Genomic DNA, 18061 nt, shown 5'->3' with positions numbered 1-18061 from the left:
GTTTGACAGTCTTCCCGTCTCTCACAGGGGGTAACACAAAGCCTGCACGAAGTAAACATTCAGCAAATCTGTGAAGTGGATGCATGTTGGTGTGCTCAATAACATCCACATTTTAAGTCTCTTTGGGTTAGTAAGTGGTGCAGCAAATAGATGAACTTTTAAACACCTGTATACTTTTGTGTTTGTTTATGTAGCTTCTGGCATCCACCAGAAGAGATCAAGACAATATGCAAGCCGAACTGAATCGCCTTCAAGCTGAAAATGACGCCTCTAAAGAAGAAGTAAAGGAGGTTCTACAGGCCCTGGAGGAGCTGGCTGTCAATTATGATCAGAAGTCTCAGGAAGTTGAAGATAAAACTAAGGAATATGAGTTGCTTAGTGATGAGCTGAATCAGAAATCAGTAAGTAAAGTTTGGTTTCTTCAGTGCAAGTATTCTTAGTTGCAGATTAGTTAAGTGACCTGTTTCTGTGGAAGTCAAGATTGATAGTGTCAGAAAGTTCCCTAGGTAATTTATTTGGTGTGTGTAGGAAGCTCTAGGAGGAATTGCCTGCTACTAACAGTGATGGAGGAGACAGTGGGTAGCTGTGATCCACTTCAGTATTTCTAGGGATGAATTATCTTCCGACAATTTTGTTAGTGATGCTGACTTCTTGTGCAGGAATCAGCACCTAGAGAGTTGTGTGTGTACTCGGTGGCTGCCGCTCGCTTTCCTCTGTTCACTTGTCTCAAAGAAAGCAGTCAGCACCAGGACAAAGGCTTCCTGCCCAGATGAATTCCTTTTTCCTTTCTCATTACATCCAGTGTTAGCAGCTTGAAGTTTCAACTTAATACCAAGACCCAAGATGTCATTGTAACTTTGTGTGGTTTTTATTGGTATCAAACCTGACTGCTGTATAGAGAAGCAAGTGTTTCTCACAGCTCAGAGAGATGGTCCTTGGCCTACTGATTGTGCTAATACAGATGTCTTTGTACACATGTGGAACTAAAATTACTGCCTTAGTTGGTGGGAGTTAGAAAACGTTAGTGTTTGGCATTTTTTAAAATCAGTGTTAACTGTTCAATTTGTAGACACAATGCAGAATTGTAGTACAGTTTGGAACTCACCAGGTAAAGATGATGTGTGTCATATTGTAGATTTAACTGAGTGAACATATCCCTCTGTGACATCCAAAAACTTCAGAAAATGCCCATTCACTAGGAGGCAACAGTTGAAATGACAACATATTTACTAAAAGATACTGGCTAAAAATTTGTAGGTTGCATTAAAAATGCAGTGTAATCTGTGATATCAAATAATTTTGAAGTGAGTAAAATTACGTATGACTTTTTGATTTTGATAACTAGGTACAATTTAAATTTCTGATTATACTTGTTAAATACAGATGGTAATATTCATGACTGCATTCTGGATAATTATGTATTTTCAAAGGTAGTAATAATATCATCAAGTGAATTTCTTTTCCATAAGTATAGAAAGAGAATACCAACCATGTAAAAAAACTAATGGTTCCATCCAGCACTGTTTTGGTAAGACTTGATTTCCAAACATAAATTGTAATGTAGTAATAAGTAATAAATCCAGTTTTGAAGTTTTTCAGGACAGAAACCATTATCCAGTCACAAAATGGCCATGAGATAATATAAGCCGCCTGCTCTTAACGCAATATAAAGCAGTTTCTTTACATAGTCCAGGAGGTCTCAGATATTTTTGAAGTTGTGAGCCGGGAGCCAGTCCAGACTTCAGGTTTTATTTCAAGAAAATGAAAATAGAATATATAAGGTTTTCTGAGTACTAGGTAAAAAACTTGAAGTACTTGTGAATATTTGGGCTTTTTTCTATGTCATAAATTTAATCATAGATTTTATTTTTGGACTCTGTTAGGCAACTTTAGCAAGTATAGATGCTGAACTTCAGAAACTTAAAGAAATGACTAACCATCAGAAAAAACGAGCAGCTGAAATGATGGCATCTTTACTAAAAGATCTTGCAGAAATAGGAATTGCTGTGGGGAATAATGATGTAAAGGTAAGTATAATCACAGTATTAAGAATAATGATCTATATGTAACTTGTGATTTTGTTTCATGTTTTTATTTTTATTCAAATTCATCTCCATAATAACCATGTGTGGCAGATGGTATTTCCTCTGCTCTAAGTCGATGAGGAAATAGGGATGGAATAAAGTAGAATTTCCTGGACCTCATGATTGGCTCTTTACTATGTAAAGATTTTGTATTTGGAGGCAGGTGTTTGATACAGCAGCTAGACACCAGCTGATACCCTCACATCCCCCATCAGAGTGCCTGGGTTCAAGTCCCAGCTCTGCTTTTGATTCTAGCTTCCTGCTGCTGTGCACTCTGGGAACCAGCAGCTGATGGCACAGGGACTTGGGTCCTGGCGTGCACCTGGTGGTTACCATTTCTGGAGTTTGTTATATGATTGGAACAGCAGTGAGGCTCAGAAGGAGATGCAAATGAATTGACCTGTGGTTGCTTTAAAACTAAAATAGCAAGACTGCTCAATTAACTCTTCTAAAAAAACTAATAAATTGTCTAACACACAGTATGGAACGATAAAGAACTCAAGGGTCATCACTATAATTTTGCAATATTTAGTTTAGCTGTGACTTTTTTCCCACCTCATAATCTTTCTAAGGATACTAATTCTGTTGTCACTAAACATCTAATGACCTGAAGGCTTAAAGACGCAAACCGAAAAAACAAATTAAGTCTCTTAACTATAAAATATGCACATGATATGAATATCTGTGTTATGGTACTATTTGTTTTGACGTAACCTTTTTTGATTAATAGTAACAAAGGTAACAAGCTTATATTTAAACTTATAGTGAGAGTCTGCTAAGAAGCCCTGTTGGAAATGAAAAATTGGAGAGCATTTCGCATTGTAGTTCACTCCTTGTGTTTCCTAGTTCTTTGGATTTTTAACACACACAAATCAACGGGTCTGACATTATAATCTGACATAGATTAGTTCCACCACCTTAACAAATTGCTGTGTGTTCCATATTCTTCCATCTCTGGAACCTCTGAACCCCACTGATATTTTTTATTTAGTATCTTTATAGTTTTGCTGCTTCCAAGATGTAGTGTAGTTAGAATTACCTAGTATGTAGCCTTCTCAAATTGGCTTCTTTTCACTTAGCAATATGCATTGAACATTCTTTTTTCACTGAATACTTTTCTATTTTATGAATGTGCCAATTTGTGTACCTCATTTACCTCCTCTTGGGAGTAGTTATTGCTATGCACGTTTTTATATGGAAATACATCCTCAGTTGACTTTGGTTAAAAAAAAGTTAGGGTGCTTGCTGCAGCACATGTTCAGATTGTTAGCTTTGAAAGGAACTCCCGTGCTGTCTTCCAAAGTAGCTGTGGCAGCCTGTGCTCCTGCCAGTAATGAATGAAAGTTGTGCTGCTTCGCATCTTCCTCAGCATTTGATGCTGTCAGTTTCCAGTTTGTGTGTTTTCATTCTTTTGACTTTTTTTTTGCTGAATAGAAGGCTTGTTTCTTAATTTTCTTAAGTTCAACTTAGCAGTTTTCTTTCATGAGTTGTGATTTTGATAATGTATTTTATAGCTTGCCAACAAACCCAAAGTCACGTACCTGGCATTATCTACTACATGAATTTTAGTTTTACTTTTACATTTACATTTTGTGATCTATTTGGAGTGAATTCTTCTGAGAGGTGTCAGGTCTGTGTCGGGATTCAGTGCCCAGTTGTTACAGACCATTTGTTGAACACTCTTCCCTTCTTCCTTGGTTTGCTTTCACACCTTTGCATGTTTTTGCGGGTCTGTATAGAGACTGTATGGTGCCTCCTTGTTAGTGGCAGTTTTTACTTTTTGGATTTAGTCAATTGTAGTCCAAAGGAATATGTCCAAAAATTACCAATTCATTTTTTAAGTACCTCTTGTAGAATAGTTTTGTTATTAATTTGTATTAATTTCTTGCTATATCTTAGACATCAAGCTTTATTATTCGTAGATATGTATATGGATGGATAGATGGATGGATAGGTAGGTAGGTAGATGGATGGATGGAGATAGATAGATAGATAGATAGATAGATAGATAGATAGATAGATAAAAAACACATCATGTAGGGTTTAGTTCTGTTCAGGGATTTAGGCTTCCTGGCAGTCTTGCCATGTGTCCCTGTGAAGAGGAGTAACTTGTTATTGTAGCTTTACAGTAAGTCTTAGATGTCAGCTTTCTGACTTTGTTCTTTAGAATTGTATTGTTGTTAAGGATCTTTTGACTCTCCATGTACTATTTAGAAGCAGTTTCTTGACACCCACAAAATGATTTACTGTAATTTTTCCTGGGACTTGTTCATTCGGCATATTGAGGAGTGACTGACTTTTATATAGTAACCTTACACTAGCAACCTTGCTATGATTTACTATTTATAGGGGCACTTTTGTTTGTTTTGAAAGCAATGATATCTACTGCAATAATTACTTCCTATCCAGGCTGCACTTCAGTTTGACACTGAGCATTGGAATTTTGTAATGAAGCCCATAAAAGTCAAGGAATGTGCACTGGCCACAGTTGTTCCTTGTGATGCTTGAAAGTCATCCTTTTCCTACTATCCCAAACATCCTATTACTTACTAAATTGTAAACAGCTCACTTATTGTTAACAAGGAATGTATTGAAGAGGTCTCATGAAATCTGAAAGTTGAAACAGGCAAAGTCGACCATTTTTTTTGTTTTATTTTATTAAGTTTCCATTCATCTTATTTTCTTGAAAGCCATACAGTAATTTTGTTATTAGACTGAAAAAGTAGAAAGAAAGAAACTCAACTTTGCTTAATTATCTCTTATAAACAACAATGAAAGAAAAGCACTCCACCCTTCCTATGAATATTGAATTATTTAACGGTTTCTAAAGCTTTGTTATGAGATGTTAGAACCTGATTTGGAAATCATACTGAACTTTTTTGGCTTTCCCTTTGTATTCTACTTTTTCTTACAGCAGCCTGAGGGAACTGGCATGATAGATGAAGAGTTCACTGTGGCAAGACTGTACATCAGCAAAATGAAGTCAGAGGTAAAAACCATGGTGAAACGCTGCAAACAGCTTGAAAGCACCCAGACTGAGAGCAACAAGAAAATGGAAGAAAATGAAAAGGAGTTAGCCGCATGCCAGCTTCGGATCTCCCAAGTATGTGTTACAGAACAAAGCTTCTTCATTTTTTTTTAAAGATTTATTTATTTTATTACAAAGTCAGATATACAGAGAGGAGGAGAGACAGAGAGAAAGATCTTCTGTCCGATGATTCACGTCCCAAGTGAGCCGCAACGGCTGGTGCTGTGCCGATCCAAAGCCGGGAACCAGGAACCTCCTCCAGGTCTCCCATGTGGATGCAGGGTCCCAAGGCTTTGGGCCATCCTCGACTGCTTTCCCAGGCCACAAGCAGGGAGCTGGATGGGAAGTGGAGCTGCCGGGATTAGAACCGGCGCCCAAATGGGATCCCAGGGCGCCCAAGGCGAGGACTTTAGCCACTAGGCCATGCCACCGGGCCCCATTTTTTTTTTTAACAGCCATGTACAAATAAACAAATCCATTGTATTATAAAAGCCTTCTGAAGAATAAGCCTCTAAAATGTTAGTTTTTCCTGGGCTAGCCAATGACACAACTGAATAAGTTGGATTATTTGTGACAATAGATGTGTACCCTATGTATGGAAATCACTAGAAATATGTGACTGAAATAACTGTAGAAGACTAGAATAACTCCAGAATGTTCACTACTGCAGAGGGCCAATTTCTAGCTTGGGCCACTGAGTGAGTGGGATCACTCACCAGATAGGCACAGTCCAAGCGGGAAGAAGATAATGACCATAAATGCAGAGAATTCTAAGCTTATTATCTCCTGCTCAGCCTTGTGTGCCTTAGTTTCTAAGTGGTTGAAGCTTCACAGATGATCAGTATATTGAAAAATTCTTCAGCATTTTAAAAATGTGATCTCTGAAAATAGTATCTGTGTTTATAATATATTTAGATATATCTGCAAAACTTGCTGTACTCCCAAATATCCTTAGCAAAAAAATGTGTTTGTAAGATTTTTTCTCTTTGTATCTATATTTTTTCCTAAAGCATGAAGCCAAAATCAAGTCATTGACTGAATACCTTCAAAATGTGGAGCAAAAGAAAAGACAGCTGGAAGAATCTGTTGATTCCCTCAGTGAAGAGCTAGTTCAGCTTCGAGCACAAGGTATTAGCTCCTTATTGTTTGCATTACATGTGTATTAATTCTTTCTAGCTTTTATATAATTGTAATAAACTTAAATTCACACTGATAGAGAACAGTAGAGAAATGGGTGACTTGGAATAGTAAACACGATACATTCTTAGTAACATTTCAAAATTTTTTAAAATTGTATTGAATATATAAATAGCTAATATAAGATTTTCCTGTAAGATTATGAAACTGTGTGTGTATATTTGAGGGAACTTAAACACCTCTTGTATATAAATCTTAAAATAGGTTTAAAAGCTAACTCCTTTCCCTGCCGTTCCCTTATCCCTCTGTTCTGGGATTAAGCGAAGAAAAAAAATACGTAATACCAGCCCTACTCAACAAGTTACAGTAAGCCTGGAGAACAAGATTTCCTTGGTGACATTTGGATAATTTAAGGTTGAGTGATCTAAAAACGTATTCCCCAAAAGATCCATTTGTCCTTCTGGCTTATGTGGTTGGTTTATATGAGCAATGTTAATGCTTGCTTTATTCTTCTGTTTTCTCTCCCTACCTAACTAAACAGAGAAAGTTCATGAGATGGAAAAGGAGCACTTAAATAAAGTTCAGACTGCAAATGAAGTTAAGGCAAGTTGGTTGTTACTTTAATCCGTTATTCCTGATTTGGTTAGCCTGATTTTAACATCATTTCCTTTCCAAAATTTTAGCAAGCTGTTGAACAGCAGATCCAGAGCCACAGAGAAACCCATCAGAAACAGATCAGCAGCTTGAGAGATGAAGTTGAGGCAAAGGAAAAGCTCATCACTGACCTTCAAGAGTAAGTGAACTTTTCTGTCTTGTATATGAAACTAACTACAAAAGGTTGGAAGGAACTGGTGGTCAGTATGCCCTTCCTTGAAACATGCTGTTTGAAAGTATGTTTTTTGACTTGGAAAATAAAGTATCTTCATTCTCTGAAGTATGATTTCTAAGTTCCAGATTAAAGTTTTCAAAGATTTGTTAGGTCTTTTGGACTTGCTTTTTAAAAAATTCTTAACTGAGAAGATTTTTATTAGAAATGGTGGCCTTCAGAGTGTTTCCAAACTGCTTTTTTAATAGCAGTCTTTGTGCCAATTGAGCTGGGAGGCATTTTTCTGTGCTTCTGTAACCATATCCGTGTAAACAGGCAGGATGCAATGATCTGAGCAGGCACCAAAAACAACAAAGTGGAAGAAGAAAGTGTGGGCCGTGGGTCTTACTAGTGCTTAGTGATCGGGAATAAGGATTCAGGGAAATGAAAGACATACATGAAGGAAATCAGACATTTTTACCTAAAATATGGAAAATACTGTGTGGCCTGATGTAGCTAGGTCCTATCCTTTTTTTTCACACCCATGCCAACTAGGGTAACAGGTATTTGAAAAATGAGATTATGGAGTTCAGAAAATTGGGACAAGCTTTAGCCTTAGCAATCAAGGCACCTTTGTGTCTTACATCATGAGAGTTCCTGGGCTTACTGCCCACCTTCAGTTCCTGGCATCCTATTCAAAGTCACCTAGACAGAAGCGATAATTCAGGATGGTTGGGTCCCTGCTGCCCCACTGGACATCTAGATTGAGTTCTCGGCTCCCAGCTTTAGCATGGCCCAGCCCTAGCCATTTGTGAGCATTTAGAGAATAAGCAAACGTATGCTCTTTCTCTATCTAATACATTTAAAAATTAAAAGTCATAGGGGCTGATGTGGAATAGCATAGCCACTGTCTGCAATGCCGGTTCATGTCCTGGCTGCTCCACTTCTGATTTGAACATCTGCCACCCATGTGGGAGACCTGGATGGAGCTCTGGGCTGCTGGCTTTGACCCTTGTCATTGAGGCCACATCAGAGTGAACTAGTTGGTTAGAATACCTTTCTGTGTCTCACCTCCCTAACTCGGACTTTCAAGTAAATCTTAGCCACCACCACCCCCGCCCCAAATGGATAGATATACAACTAGACCTTCAGAAATTTTTCTAATGACAGCCTTCAGAAAGCCATGATGCTGATGAACTGTTGTGTTGTTTTCTTTTGTCAGCCAAAACCAGAAAATGATGTTAGAACAGGAACGTCTTAGAGTAGAACACGAGAAGCTGAAAGCTACAGATCAGGAAAAGAGCAAAAAACTACATGAACTTACGTGAGTAGCTGCTTTAATTAAAACTTACAGATCAGAAGACCGTAGGCACTGCCTATGGATGTATCCAGTGGGCCTGTTTTACTTTCTGTGGACTAAAGTGTTTTTTTTTTTTTTTTTTTTTTTTTTTCAGAGAGTCTTTGAAGTTGTTTTCATTTATATCTAAAAACTTGGGATACTTGCTGTGTTTGAAAGGTTTACTTCAGGATGTATCTTTAAAATGAGCCTAAAGTAGGCCTTGGGTAAATGAGATGAGTTTCTGTCAGATTTGATCTTGCACAGGAGAACCTCATTGTTTTCAGTCTTGTCTTTGGACAGAGGTTTTTGTTGCTTTTTTTTCCCCCATTTGCTTTGGTTTTCAGTTTTCTAGAATCACAATAGGTAGAAAACTCATCATTTTTCGTATACTTTGACTCTGTAGGAGACAAACTACAAATGAGTTGCTGGCCTTAAAAGGGTTATACCCTCTAGACTGTTGAAGTAATTGTGTAGGCATTCTGCTGAGTTGTAGCCATCATTTTTTTTAGAATAAGAATTCTCCAGATGCAAGCATTGACTCAGTTCTTGTGCTGAAGATAAAATTTTATGCACACAAAGTTAAAAGTATGAATATATATATTCTCCCATATTAGGGTCATGCAGGACAGACGAGAACAAGCAAGACAAGACTTGAAGGGTTTGGAAGAGACAGTGGTAAGAAAATGTGAAGATAAATAGGGGTTGGAGTTTTCCACCTGGGTTATTGTAAACTTGAAGTCTGAATTCTAAAAATATTGACTGCTCTTAATTGCAGGCAAAAGAACTTCAGACTTTACACAACCTGCGTAAGCTCTTCGTTCAGGACCTGGCTACCAGAGTGAAGAAGGTAACAGAACGGTACTGCGGTGTGGGTAGGCACAGCTCACTGTATGTAATTCATGTTATAATTGTGATTTTCACCTCCTTTCTGCAGAGTGCCGAGATTGATTCTGATGACACTGGGGGCAGTGCTGCGCAAAAGCAGAAAATCTCCTTTCTTGAGAACAATCTTGAACAACTCACTAAAGTGCACAAGCAGGTAAGACAGGTTGTTATTCTCTGGTAGCCGCAACATTACAAAAATCAAAAATGGAAAAGTAGCAAGCCTTACTCTTTTCACTTGTAAGGAACATTTATTCCACAAGCCATTCCATTATTTTACCAAACAGTTAATGCTAGGGAGCCACTAGCAGCTTTTTTTTTTTTTAAACATTTGCTAAATACCGTAGTGTTTTTTTTAAAGATTTATTTTATTTTTATTACAAAGTCAGATATACTGAGAGGAGGAGAGATAGAGAGGAAGTGGAGCTGCCGGGATTAGAACCAGCGGCCATATGGGATCAAGGCGAGGACCTTAGCCACTAGGCCACGCTGCCGAGCCCCACTAGCAGCTTTTTAGAGAAGTTACTGTTTTAACAACCCTGTAAAGCAGACCAGTAGAAACATATATTTTTACTCCCTTTTTGGGATTTCATGGCTGTCAGTTGTCTTAACTTACTCATGGTGATTTTTTGATCTTTAGTGGACAAGTCTTTTGAATTTAAAATTTTTCTGTCCATACCCTCACCTATTTTATTTCTACATTTAGTGGCACGTTAATAGGCTATTGCGTAAAATGCATAATTTAGTGACACACTAACACTTTTTTTAATAGTGTTCTGCTTGTTTAGTATTGCTTATTTTAAAAAAAAATTTTTTAAGTTTGAAAAAAGTTACTGGGTATGGGGGAAGATCTGTCTTCTATCCGCAGGTTCACTCCCAGATGCCCACAGTGGCCTGGGCTAAGCCAGGCCATGGCCAGGCTACAGCCAACAACTTCCTCTGGATGTCACAGGAGGGTAGCAGGGGCCCAAACACTTGGACCATCTTCCCCTGTTTCTCCCACGTCATCAGTGGAGAGCTGGATGGAAAGTGGAGCAGCTGAGACATAAAGTGGCACCCGTATGGGATGCTGGGATGACAAGTGGTGGCTATGCCACAGTGCCAGCCTTAGTGTTGCTTATTTTTAGATTATGTCTTGATGAATGACTTAAGTTATTATGGGAAAACTAATATGCATGCTCAGTTTTTCTTTTTTAAGATTTATTTATTGTATTACAAAGTCAGATATACAAAGAGAAGGAAAGACAGAGAGGAAGATCTTCCGTCCGATGATTCACTCCCCAAGTGAGCGCAACGGGCCGGTGCTGCACCGATCCGAAGCCGGGAACCAGGAACCTCTTCCGGGTCTCCCACTCGGGTGCAGGGCCCCAATGCATTGGGCCGTCCTCAACTGCTTTCCCAGGCCACAAGCAGGGAGCTGGATGGGAAGTGGAGCTGCTGGGATTAGAACCGGTGCCCATATTTGATCCTGGCACGTTCAAGGCGAGGACTTTTAGCCGCTAGGCCACGCCACCGGGCCCGCATGCTCAGTTTTTTAAACTTTGTTACTGTAAACCTCATACTTGGCATCAGAATAAGATTTAAGACAATTTAGCTTTTCTTGTCTTCCATTAGTTTATGTTTACTTGTGTTCTTATTACTAACAGAATGTGTTCCTTGTCACCATAGTGGTTGCCTGATTGAAGAAAGTAACTGTGCCCTAGCACTGTATTGTGGGTTGTCTTTGCCTAGTTAAGGGGAAAGAACAATTTTCTTCACATTATGCAGTTAAAGTTAGAATCATAGTTATCTTTATGTTTCTCTAGTTGGTACGTGATAATGCAGATCTTCGCTGCGAACTTCCTAAGCTGGAAAAGCGACTGAGAGCTACAGCTGAGAGAGTGAAAGCCTTGGAGTCAGCACTGAAAGAAGCCAAAGAAAATGCCTCTCGGGATCGGAAACGCTATCAGCAAGAAGTAGACCGCATAAAGGAAGCAGTGAGGTCCAAGAACATGGCCAGGAGAGGGCATTCTGCCCAGATCGGTGCGTAGGACACGCTCAAACCTGTACACCTTGCTCTGCTTGAATGCTCCCACTTAGTTGAAGCATAATCCAAGTTTTATAAAGTATGATCTTGGTGGTTTTTGTGTAGGCTTTCTTTTTTTATTGGGAAGGCAGATCTACACAGAGAAGGAGAGACAGGGAAAAATCTTCCATCCACTAGTTTACTCCCCAAGTAGCCACAACAGCTGGAACTGAGCCAGCCCAAAGCCAGGAGCCTCTTCAGGGTCTCCCACACAAGTACAGGGTCCCAAGACTGTGGCCTGTCCTCTACTGCTTCCCTAGGCCACAAGCTGGCTGGGAAGTGGAGCAGCCGGGACACAACTGGCGCCCATATGGAATCCTGGCGCTTGGAGGGGAAGGATAAGCCAACTGAGCCTTCGTGCTGCGCCCTTGTTGTATGTTCTCTGCCTTACTAAAGAGTGGCGCTGTTAGGAAGAAAGGGAAATTGAGGGATAACCATATTAATAGGACAGGAAGAAAAATAACTGAAAAGCAAGCAGGAATGGCCAGAGGTAGGAGAAATTATATAGTACGGTGCTGTTTAGACCAAGAAAATTATCAGCTGTTGTTTCATATTTCAAAACAATTGTTGGTGCAAGAATAGGATTTCTAACCAGCTGTGGACTGTGAATATCTGGAAGTGAAGGATATAACCAAAAAGAGAAGAGAAAAAGAAGACATCTGGGAATTTCTTGTAGTCATGTGTTGGCTTTATTCTAAAGTCACTCTCTGTTTTTCCCATTAGCTAAACCCATCCGTCCCGGGCAGCATCCAGCAGCTTCTCCTACTCATCCAAGTGCAATTCGTGGAGGTGGCGCCTTTGTGCAGAACAGCCAACCTGTGGCGCTGCGAGGCGGCAGCAAGCAAGTGTGAACCTACCACCGGTGTGTGGCTGGCAGCTGTGGGCTTGTGGCTGTGTTGGGAGCATGCTGAGCTATATTATTTTTTTTTTCTTCTTAACATGATTATAAAAGTAACTTAATAGTTTCTTCTGTGTTCATGGTTCAAGTCAAATATATGTTCAAAATTATAGTATTTTAAAGATTTCTTAATTTTTATATGAAAGAATTACAAGGAGATTGAGAGAGCTCTTCATCTGCTGGCTCACTCCCCAAATAGCCTGAAAGGCTGGAGTTGGGCCAGTCTGAAGCCAGGAACCTGGGAAGAGGTGCCTCTTTCGGATCATCCGTGTCAGTTCAGGGGTCCATGCACTTAGACCATACTCTGCGGGTTTCCCAGGCCATTGGCAGGGAGCTGTATTGATGACTCAAAGCAGCGCCCATATGGAATGCCAGCACTGCAGGTAGAGGGTTAACTTAAAATGCCACAAATTTGTTTTTTAAACCTGACATACTATACTGATTCATTTTTACTAAATAGTTATCGGTGTTCTCAAAGGAATAGAACATTGTTTTAAGACTTCCGTTTTTATTAGACATGTAATCATATTAATTTCTCATATTTGAAAATTTTCAAAATATTAACCTTTAGATTAGAAAATGTTCTGTCTTTTTTATATTCCCTCAAACTATAGATTATTTGCCCAAGGTTCACAGTGAATTACAAAATATTAGGCTTTTCAAGGCTCCAAGTGAATATTAACACTTGGCTTTCTAGAAAAAATTGCAAAAAAAAAAAAATAGTCTGTGAATACAGCAAAATATTGCTATATTCTTGCTGGCTTTGAAAATTTTAATATTATGTATGTAATAGGCCAAAAGAATAGTATCTGTCTAGTTAATCAGTGAAGTTAAATTTTTTTTCTACCTATGTCTTTTTTTCCTTTTAAAAATTTTTTTCTTTTTTATTTTATGGGTTAACTCTGTTTACCTGTTTTGGATAATTTTTCTAAGTGATTTGTGGGTTTTACTTCTTTCACATTGTTAAAGTTATACCAGTTTCTTTTAGAGGGGTAAGGAATATCACAAAGCAGAGCATGAACATTCAGATACCCAGCCTGTTGACTGTGTCTGCCTTTCATACTCATGTTAAAATTTTTGAAAGTTTAGACTGTTGGTTTACCATTGAAAGAGCAACTTACTATACATACTCTGTTCTTGCTGCTTGGGATCTAATTTTCTGGAATTCTCTTTTATAATATGATGGTAAATTGGTGACTAATATGTCATCATATAGCAGAATCTTTTCAGGTCTTTAGGAAAGCTCATATACAGGTGCTTTGGAAATTAAAAATATTGGATTATTCTGAGAGGGTTAACTGTTACTGTTTCAACCAAATGCTAGAGCCAGTTTATTTACATAAGCTCTGCTTATGACTTCATGCAGAAAGATAAGGCATATTCTAGAATATTCACATTTCCAGCAATTTAATAGCATGTTTTATCCATGTGGTATAGCATTATTCAAAGAGAGTGTTGTAACTAAAAACATGGACTTAAAAATCCCATCTGAGTTTGAATTCTCACTTTTCTACTGTTAAAAACTTGGGGACTTTTTAAAAAACAGTCTCTCATTTTCACTTTTAAAAGGTATGCAGTGTTAAAGCTTTAGGATGAATTTGTGGCTTAACTATTAGTATTTTGAACATGTTGACTTTTTCTGAGTGTATAGGCTAGTAAGGTAAAGGAAGGACTGAATTCGTTTTAAACTATACTTCCTTTTGGGAAGGTGCATAAATGAAAAAGAAATCAAGTACTATAATATTGCTTCTTTGTTTTGGGAGAAAGTGGCCAAAGCCATTGTTGGAAATGTTGATGGTGATCCTATACTTGAGTTTTGTCAAACTAAAAACATTTTCTTGTTTTCTGCCATTTTCAGGTGTTGAAAATAATTGAAGTATGAAAAGGACATAGTATCCGAGTCTTTCAGTGACTATCACCTCTACCCCTGGGATTGTAGAATTAAAACTTTTTTCTAAAAAATGTATAAATGATCCCTGGCTTGTACAGCTGTTTCCTGCCCATTCTTCTTGTAAACTCTGCTGCTTCCCAACACAACCAGAGTGCAGTTCGGGCATCTTAGAGAGGAAAACACCAGTTTACAACTGTGGCCCTATTTATTACACAGTTTGTCTTTCGTGTCTTCGGTTTAGTCTTCACTGTGCCAAGTTAACTCTACCTGACAGGACTGTGCTTTGTGTGTATGCGTGTTGTATGTTTATTTTTTAATCTCAGTTTAAATTACCTAGCTGCTACTGCTTCTTGTTTTTCTATTAAAACGTCTTCCTTTTTATTTTTCTTAGGGAAAATGGAACATTTAGATTAAATGTCTTAAATTGTACCACTTACAACACTACATGCCCACAAAATGTATCAGGTCAGTACTATATTTGAAAAGCCCTTGAACTGATGATGCCTGGGCTACAGTTTCTTGTATCGTTTCTGAAGTTTGCGCACTGAAACTACACTGGCTAACTAGGCGTTTGAGATTGAACAAGGCCACTTTATTGTCATCTCATGAAATGCCTGTTGCTGAGTTTGGAAAGCAAAGTGTCTTCTTCCTGATTTTGTGCTTCTCTTGGTGGAATGAAAATACCTCATTTCATTCTGTTGAGCTTGCTAACTAATGCAAGAATTGGACAGTTACTAATTTGTCAATACAGTAAACTGAGTCAAAATAATTGTAAAAACAGCTTTATGTATTAAAAATTGCATTGATCTATATTCATAGCCTTTGGAAATTGAGGAACAATATTAATAGGACTGATACATGATGTGGATTAAGTATGTAGGTAAATTTTGGTCTGAAATCCCTCAAGTGTTTATAAGTCATACATGATGGTGTATGTTTTGTTTAGTCTAGAATTGTTTGTGAGTCACTAATCCTGGAATTTGGTTGGTCACAGCCCTTAATAATACTAAGTGTATATCTGTTGTTAACCAGTTCCTCCTCAAATGATTAAACTAAGTCAACAGTTTATTTTAGAAAACTATAGACGTAATAGAGATTTCAATATTTGCTTCATCAGTTGGGGGTGTGACTGCAACTATATTGGCAAAAAGTCACAGAGAGTGGGAATTTAAGGTTATTCATTCAGTAGAAGAGAAACTTGGAAAGTTCTGTGTTAGGATTTGGCAGACAGGATTAACTTTTTGAAAAAGTTTTATACATAGATATTTGTATTAATAAATTTGGAGCCATAGTTAGAAGATCTAGATGATAATTGGCTTATTTTTCTATTTCCTTAACTATTGTAATTTCCACTTTTATAATAATTTTGATTTAAAAATAAATTTATTTATTTATTTTTTTAACAGTCGGAAATCTTTGCGGTAGTCTTGAACCTTTAAAATGATTGTGTTGCTTTTCAAATTGATCACACACTCCAAAAACTGAGACGAAACCTTAATGTAGTTAATAATGTGCGATAGCCTCTGTGTGATATGGATCTCTAAGTGATGCAACACTTGGCTGCATTCACATTTATTTGTTTTCACATGAAAACTTGCTTCTTTAGCAATATTCTTAAATGCAGCGGAATTTTTGTTTTCTTTTATCTGAATGTGGTAGTTTGATGTATCCTGGGTATCGGTGCTGTGTAACAATGAATTGTAACTAGCATGTGGTTCCGAGTACACAATGTTAGGTTTTAAGTACCTTAATGGTTCTTTTCTATTCATAATTTCAAACTTTCATAAAGTATACCTTAAATTTCCTAAATTTGTTTTCCATGAACTGCTTTTTGTTGTAATAGGCATTAAACACAGCATTTACTTTTATACATGACAGTTTCTGATCATCTACAGTATCGACACTTCAATTTGCAGTGTCTTTTTTTTCTTTTGGTCTGGATATATTGACATTTATCTTAATAGTATTGGTAAATGGTTCAGAAGACAAACTCAAATAAAAGTAGTATTTATTCATGGTGATCAATTAAATTATTTGCCTAATTTAAGAAAACTAACTACTGTGCATCACTCTCGATCTGACATGAGATGACAGCAGAGAGTCTGGGTCTGCCTGTGGAAAATGTTGGTTTGTTTTCAGTGCTTAAAGATACATTCAAAGATACTGGTTTGGGAAGACACCATATAACTTTTAAGTTAACCTGCATGCTGTAAATTTGTTTTATGTTTAAATAAAGAAAAAAATGTTTTGAAATGTAGTGGCTTTCTTAAAACTTCCTCAAAATATTAGGTTGTGTTTGCACAGTGAATTGTAACCCTCTGTCTTGCTAGCACGGTCATTAATATGTTATCATTCACATAAATTTTGTTTCCTAGTGTGTTGCAGCCCTTGGACAGCAGGTGCTAAAATACATAGGCTGAAGGATTAAGAGGCAAAAAGGAGCCCTCCATCCCTCCTGTCTTGTTTCAGTGCGGTCTGTGTGTCTGCATGCCTGAGTCCGAGTGCTGTGTTGGTAGCCAGCGTGAGAGTAGAGATGGAGTTTGTGCTTCTGATGTCTCCTCAGTGACCGCTCAAGCTCAGTTGCAGACTCAAGACTGTCCCTAAGCCCGAGAGTAATTAGCTTGTTGTTTTAGTGTTTATCTACTTAAATTAGTGTGGGAGATTTTAATCTACATAAAAGCACATCCTGAACACAGCAGTACTCTTCACTGGGCTGCAGCAGGCACAGCTGATCTTGTTTTATCCGCAACGCAGCTCGTGCCACTCCTTGCTTTCTGAAGTAACCCAAGCACCATAGGTTGCTGCTTTCATAAATGTCTCGGTTGGGGTTTTTTAAACGTTTGGAATGCCTTATAACATGACAAATATCATTAAACCATAATCTAATCAAATTTTTAGTTTTTTTGAACTCTTTGAATCAAAATCTGATTAAAGCCCAGAGATTGCAGAGTTCCACAACTGGACTGTTTGCTAGGCTGTTTCCCAGCATTAGCCAATTCATTTTGGCACCTTCAAATACATTACCCTGCACGTTAGCTTTGGGTCCACAGACATCATCAGCTGCAGGTGCTGGTTTTGCTCTGCCAAGGACAGCATTGCCACAGTGGTGGCAGTGGTGGTTTTCCTAGTTGTACTTGGTTGGCAGTCAACACTAGTGATCCCTGCCTGGAACCATTGATGTGATAGGTCACAGAACACCCTATTCTCACTCTGTCGTGTCCTTCATTTGTCGGCTGCAGAGGCGAAAACCATCTTCTGTTACAGTGAGCCAGTGGTGCAGTTTGTAGGTGTTTGTTTCTTTCCCTTTGTTTGCAAGTGTGAGTTAATCTTCCAACAATAACCTGTTATGCATTTTTTTCTCTTTGTCTTTGGTTATCTTTTAATTGGCCTATGTGTCTTCAATTTTTCGAGATTACAAATGGAAACAAAAATTTGCCCGAATTAATAGATAGATACGGTAGATGTTGCAGTGCAGGAAGTTCAAGGTACTGCTTGGGACAGCTACACCCATTGTCAGAGCCTGGCTCATGTCGCCCACTCTTATTCCTTTTTTTTTTTTTTTTAAGGATGTAGTAGGCTGATTTACAGGGGGAACGAGATACAGAAAGATCTTCCATCCACTCCCCAAGTGATTGCAGTGGCCAAAGCTGAGCTGATCAGGAACCAGGAACCAGGTCTCCCATGCGGGTGCAGGGTCCCAAGACCTTGGACCATTCTCTGCTGCTTTTCTCAGGCCACAAGCAGGGAGCTGGATGGGAAGCAGAGCAATTGGGACAGAAACCAGCACCTATAAGGAATCCCGGCATATGAAAGGAGAGGTCTTAGCCACTGAGCCATCACACTGGGCCTCTTACTCTACTTCCGTTACAGCTTACTGGGTTTGGGTCCCTGCCACCCACATTGAAGCTGTGATGGAGTCAAGCTTCACAATG

General features: G+C 38.4%; 1 protein-coding gene across 1 annotated transcript in view; it reads left to right on the top strand.

Annotated features, from left to right (window-relative positions):
* The window catches only part of KIF5B (kinesin family member 5B), a 44095-nt gene extending 27945 nt beyond the window's left edge, over nt 1-16150 (top strand). The window contains exons 14-26 of the mRNA XM_004588452.3: nt 195-401; nt 1884-2027; nt 4999-5187; nt 6123-6240; nt 6791-6852; nt 6933-7042; nt 8277-8378; nt 9008-9068; nt 9169-9240; nt 9328-9432; nt 11081-11297; nt 12064-12202; nt 14097-16150. Of these exons, the coding sequence (XP_004588509.1) occupies nt 195-401; nt 1884-2027; nt 4999-5187; nt 6123-6240; nt 6791-6852; nt 6933-7042; nt 8277-8378; nt 9008-9068; nt 9169-9240; nt 9328-9432; nt 11081-11297; nt 12064-12191 (1515 nt within the window). The 3' untranslated portion in view covers nt 12192-12202; nt 14097-16150. The remainder of the gene's footprint in view (nt 1-194; nt 402-1883; nt 2028-4998; nt 5188-6122; nt 6241-6790; nt 6853-6932; nt 7043-8276; nt 8379-9007; nt 9069-9168; nt 9241-9327; nt 9433-11080; nt 11298-12063; nt 12203-14096) is intronic.
* The last annotated feature ends 1911 nt before the right edge of the window (nt 16151-18061 follow it).

The sequence above is a fragment of the Ochotona princeps genome, chromosome 10 (genome assembly GCF_030435755.1).
Source record: "Ochotona princeps isolate mOchPri1 chromosome 10, mOchPri1.hap1, whole genome shotgun sequence".
NCBI classification, from domain to species: Eukaryota; Metazoa; Chordata; class Mammalia; order Lagomorpha; family Ochotonidae; genus Ochotona; species Ochotona princeps.
The sequence above is the reverse complement of the archived record's forward strand: the minus strand, read 5'-3'. Positions and strand labels throughout refer to the sequence as shown.